We start from the raw sequence: 6036 nt of genomic DNA on the forward strand, positions 1-6036 counted from the left end.
TGTAGGTATGTATGTATGTATGTCTCTGTTTATACATGTCTGTCTGTCTGTCTGTCTGTATGTATGTATGCATGTATGTATGCATGTATGTATGTATGTATGTATGTATGTATGTATGTCTCTGTCTGTCTGTCTGTATGTCTGTCTGTATGTATGTCTCTGTCTGTCTGTCTGTATGTATGTATGTTGTATGTATGTATGTATGTATGTATTCATGTCTCTGTCAGTCTGTCTGTCTGTCTGTATGTCTGTCTGTATGTCAGTATGTATGTATGTCTCTGTCTGTCTGTCTGTCTGTCTGTCTGTCTGCCTCTCTGTCTATCTGTATGTATGTATGTATGTATCCATGTCTCTGTCAGTCTGTCTGTCTGTCTGTCTGTATGTATTCATGTCTCTGTCAAATTTTCATATATTTTTATACATCAAAGCTAATACAGGCAAAACTAAAGTAACAGCTAATGAACAACAAGTGTCACAACTACAATTACAATTACACAAATAGCAAGTAGCATTAAAAAGCTCCCCTACGGAGCCTACAAACCGAAATTTAGTTTACTGAATTGAAAGTTGAACAACATCTAAACTCTGGTCAGTATTCTGTCCATATGTTACTCTGATCATCTTTCTAGCCAACACCGAGGCATTGCAACGCTGAAGTTGTACTGACAAGCGTCTTCTCCAATGTGTTTTAAAATCTGAGGGATTGTTTCTTCCTTCTTCATCTCTATATAGTTTGGAAAGTTTATTGAGGAACGTTGATGCTTCTTCTCCCCACTCACCAAAGTGCTCGAAAACTAGTGGAATAAGGGTAGGAGCGTACCCTCCAGGCAACTGCTCTTGAGAATATTTGCTATGTTTGATGTCTTCTCTTCTTCTTGCTGCAGCTCCATCCGTAGTTGCTGCACTTCGCAGAATGTCCTGGCTCCAGGGGTGAGCAAGGGCCACATCAAGCTCGACATTTCCCCCACATGTTGAGTCAAACACAACAATGTCTGCTCTATTGTTGGATGTTGTATATCTATCTTTTGGTTCAATTTGATGCTGGCATTGTAGACTGCTCATGCATTCAGACCAGCACAAAACAACAGAATTGTGAGACCAAACTGGGCCTCCACCCATTTTGCATGTTAGTAAATGGTACCCTTCAACATCTAGTGACTTTCCACATTCACATTTAGTGGCCCAAGGTGGTAAAGACAAAGGTAGACCCAATCTGAGAGAAGCCGCCAAGACAAAATTGCCAGATGAAAGTGCAAACTTCTCTGAAGATGAAATGGAATCTAACCATGCTCCTGCTCCTTTACCTCTAATTGAACGCAATCGTGCTGCATCTCGGTTAGAACCAGTTTCAATCAACTGATCTGCTTTCGATTGTACATATTCTGTTGTTAGACAATGTTGCAACTTTTTTGTGTTAGGCAACAAATCCAACAACGTGGAAATATCTTTGAGATGGTGTTCTAAAGTTAGCCCAATATCACTTGCATGATTAGATGATGTCACCAGAGAGTTGACTTGATCTTGAAGAACAGGAAAGCGATCAGGCAATAGCTTAAGAGAATGTGCCCAGCTGGCAACAAAAGCAAAGGGTGCCACTTCGTTTAGGGAAGTCATACCAAAACCTCCTAGTCTTACTGGCAACGTTGCTTGCTTCCACATATTTCCAGTGATGTCAACATTTCCTAGCAAACAAGAGAAGGTAGATTTTGTTTGCTTGTCGTGGATAGTAGCTGCCTGTGCCAGTGTTTCTGGACACGTTCCTCTTGCTAAGTGATTTAGCCGTGTGGTATGACAGTATCTAAGAAGCAACATGGATGCTTGCACATTATCCAAGTCAACAAGCTGTCTACAAAGATCATTCCCTTTTCTGCAATAGTGGAACATGCTCGTGCAACATATTCACGTTTCCTAATTGGTGTTCCTAGTATCACAATGCCTTCACTCGAAACAGGTATGGTATATTCAGAAGAGAAGGTGTCTTCTTTGTCGTATGAACAGTATATTTCACATTTTGTTTGCTGTATTTCCAATCCTATTTTGAAAAATTCAGGTTGAAGAGTGGAAAAAGCATCAAGGACATGTTTTGCTGGTCCAACTAAGAAAACATCATCAAGATAAGCTAGCACTCTTATTGCTTGGAAATTGCTTTGCAAATCAACCAGGGTTTGTTGTATGCCTAAAGAAAACAGAACTGGTCCTAGAGGATCTCCCTGATGGATGCCTTCTTGAGATGACAAAATAACAGGGACGTTGTTCTGTAGGAAGACCAGAGGACCAAACCCAGAATACATTTGCATGACATGATTTGTCAAGATAGGAAAAGATTTCATCACTTGTTGCAGCAAATGGGAGCGATTGATTGAATTAAAGGCATTTTTAGCATCAGTCTTCAGAACAATCCAGTCATTGTTGGCTTCTAGTAGAAGCTGGATATGGTGTAAAAGAAGATCTGTTCCTCCCTCTGTTGACACTCCATGCTGCAGAGGAGAAAAGAAATTCGAAATTCACTTTTCATCTGTGCACAAATACATTTTGCAGTAATTCTTCTGAACACTTCTCCAATAGCTATTGGTCGAACGTCTCCTGAGGCTTTGGGCAAAGCAATCAGCCGTGCTGAGGACAACAACCTGGCAATTGAAACAGGGACTGATCCATTGGCAATACAAGAAAAAGCAAAATGCAACTGTTCAGCAGAAACTGTGTCGGAAGCAATAACTTTTAGGTGTTCATATCCCCATCCTGATGGGCCACACCCTGAGCCTCTTGGTGATTTCTTGATGGAATTAAACATATGTTGTTTTGACAAACTGATATGCATAGCAGGCGATGGCATGTCCGGAGATGGCATGTCCGGAATGTCAAACACCCGGATAGGTGCTTCTCAGCAAGCTTGTGAGTTGTATCTGGAGTAGCTGGAGCTAATCCTGAGCTTGTAAGAACACGAGCAGCTCTTGAAAGTTCACCACATCGGACCAGACTTAGGGCAGCTCTCTTGACGTGATGTCTGGAGTTAGCTTTAGCATTCCCTTTCTTCGTGTCTTCTCTACCGCTAGACAGTAAGTCCTCCCATTGGAAGTTACGGAACTGCTTATACATGGATTGCATGACAGATAGTTTTGCTTTTCCGCCCCTTGTAAGCGGTTGTAATACCATACGCGGTATCAGCAGCAGCAATTTCCAGCCTGTTTCATTTGTTGGGTCATTTCTGATCTTTCTGAAGGCTACTGAACAGCAATCCAGGAAGTTAGCTTTCATAGCAGGTTTGATCTTCTGCACCGTTCTCGCTGGAATCATTTTGAGGATCTTCTCTGATGATAAAGACCGGATGTACTCCCACGCTTCAGTTTCCCCGTGAAGGAGAAGCAGAAGACGTATAAGTTTCTGGTAGCACACCACGGGTTAGAGGCGCCTCAAAAGTAGGTAAGGTGTGAGCATTCTTTGAAGATGGTGATGGATTTGAAGGACATTGGCTGGAAACAGATTCAAATTCAAAACCAACGGTCGAGCAGGAAAGTTTCTTCTTGCATTGTGACAGATGTTGCCCAAGTTTCGCAAACAACTTTGAGCAATGGTGACACTTCGAAAGGTTCAAACGAGAGACAAACAAATCCGGGATGTCGTTAGCATCGTGAGATTGTCTGATATGACAAAGAACTCGCTGAATCTGGCCTTTGAAGGCACAGTAAACAACCGGACAACTTTCAAAGTCAGACTTATGATCAGGCATAACCAAACATTGTTCAAAAGAAATACAGATGAAACCGAAGACCACGTTAAAAAACCTGGCATGTTCAAGCCACATCCGGGGTCTGTCTGTCTGTCTGTCTGTCTGTCTGTATGTATCCATGTCTCTGTCTGTCTGTCTGTTTGTCTGTCTGTCTGTATGTATGTATGTATGTATGTATCCATGTCTCTGTCAGTCTGTCTGTCTGTCTGTCTGTATGTATGTATGTATACATGTCTCTGTCAGTCTGTCTGTTTGTCTGTCTGTATGGATGTATCCATGTCTGTCTGTTTGTCTGTCTGTATGGATGTATCCATGTCTCTGTCTGTCTGTTTGTCTGTCTGTATGTATGTATGCATGTATGTATCCATGTCTCTGTCTGTCTGTCTCTATATATACGTATTTATGTCTCTGTCTACTGTACGTTTGTCTGTCTGTCATTATGAACCTATGAATGTATGTATTTATCCATGTCTCTGTCTGTATGTCTGTCTCTATATGTATGTATTTATGTCTGTCTGTCTGTCTGTCTGTCTATCTTTGTCATTCATTCCCTTTGCTGCAATTTCCATACTCTACATCACTGTACAGTACAGTTTAGCACACAACATTTGTTATAATTATCATCATTATTGTAACCCTTCAACATATCAATGACATCACTATTAATACATTAATGACAATTAATTAATTAATTAAAATCAATTAGTCTAACGACCTTCATTGTGTATGAAAATAACTCCAAAATCAGCTTCTTTTATGTCTGCTTCAACAAGGATGGCACCATACATGTTGTAATGACCACGAGGTTCAAATATCAACATTTTCCTTAAATGATCCAATTTCTCTCTGCAATAGCGCCTCTTCGCTAACACAGTCGAACCTTCAACATCCGGGAAACCAGACGTGATGATCCTCAATGGTTCTCCGCCCGTATGCATCTCCACTGTTTTGATTTCTGCATACAGAAGGTGAGACTCTAGTTTGGCCTTCTTTGCATCGTTGTCTGAAGCCATTAGGAAACAGAAGTGCGCGCGTTAAGTGACGTCACAGGCTCTATTTCTAACCAGCTGTAATAAAGTAATCACAGTGTTTCTCATAACTGTATAAACAGAAAGAAAATGTCGAGTGTGTCGCTTACCCTCCACACATGCCAAGTTATTTAATGGTCACGTGATAACGATAACGCGCGCTTGCCATAGCTATGGGGACTTCATCATACATTGTAATCATGGGATGCTCAAGTGCTCTTCAAGTTCAAGCTGATTATTGTAACACATGAAAAACAGTAACTGCATGGTGTTTATTGATAAGTTGACACCTTACAACAAAACATTTAATTTTAAAAAGTTTGATTATGATTAGGTGTGGCCACTGAAAGGTCTAACCATAGCAGCTGGAGTAGGCCAGAAACACCACAGTACAAACTTATTCAAAGCTTCAATTGTTATTATATGATAACATTTTAAGTAAAATTTATAAACCAAACACATCTACCCTTATACGTATCAAAAATTCATTCAGTGTGGTGAGTCAGGCTTTTCCTCACTGCTCCACCTACATCAGCTTTATCACAAGCAGACAACAACTGACCAACTGTAGCTTGTTTTTTCTTATCTGTCCAAGCTGACAAAACTTTATGCAATTTTTGTTTCAATGTGTACAGAGGTTGATCACATTCAGTCAGCACGTCATCTGACACACCAAGGTATATACCAATTTGATGCCAATGTTTTCCAACGTGTTTGGCTACTTTCTCTATGATGAGTGGAGTGATCATGTCAGAGTCAGCTGGACTTAATATCTCACCACGTGCAGCTGTCTCTTTAGATTTTTCTAATCCATATGCTGCATCAGGTGACATGACATCATGCACTCAAATGCCGTTGTGGATCAGATGGAATGTGAGCAACCAGTAGAGCATATCATACAATTCACATACCTTCAGTTCATTCTTTCTAGACTCTTGCCACTCATGCAATACATGAGATGCTGTTGCAGGGATAAAACTAGGGTCAGAATTCCTTTCATACAGCTCTGACACTGTGGACTGGTCAGTACCAATAATACTTGTTAGTTTAGGCCACCATGCACTTTCCTATACCTGCTGCTATCTGGTGGAGGTCCATTTGATCCACCAAAGCTCCACTTTCTAGTGAAACAACCTGAGAGTGAGGAATACCTTCTTTTACACTTGGACACACTAAATCAAAAACACATTCTGTCTATCAAAAAACATTATTTGTATTTGTTCTTTACCTTGTTTGACTGTGTGTACGTGCTTTAACATTCCCACTGTAATTTCCAGCTAC

General features: G+C 40.7%; 2 protein-coding genes across 2 annotated transcripts in view; both read right to left on the bottom strand.

Annotated features, from left to right (window-relative positions):
* Window positions 1-4902, bottom strand: part of LOC134189655 (trans-L-3-hydroxyproline dehydratase-like) — a 7511-nt gene extending 2609 nt beyond the window's left edge. Inside the window, exons 1-2 of the mRNA XM_062658002.1 lie at window positions 4866-4902; window positions 4443-4794 (exon numbers count right to left, since the gene is read on the bottom strand). Coding sequence (XP_062513986.1) covers window positions 4443-4740 — 298 coding nt within the window. The 5' untranslated portion in view covers window positions 4741-4794; window positions 4866-4902. The remainder of the gene's footprint in view (window positions 1-4442; window positions 4795-4865) is intronic.
* LOC134189656 (uncharacterized) lies at window positions 516-1245 on the bottom strand. Its single transcript, XM_062658003.1, has one exon. It carries the CDS (start codon window positions 1117-1119, stop codon window positions 553-555), a length of 567 nt encoding a protein of 188 aa, XP_062513987.1. The 5' UTR covers window positions 1120-1245; the 3' UTR covers window positions 516-552.
* Window positions 4903-6036: the final 1134 nt, after the last annotated feature.

Source organism: Corticium candelabrum, chromosome 14, assembly GCF_963422355.1.
Source record: "Corticium candelabrum chromosome 14, ooCorCand1.1, whole genome shotgun sequence".
NCBI lineage: Eukaryota > Metazoa > Porifera > Homoscleromorpha > Homosclerophorida > Plakinidae > Corticium > Corticium candelabrum.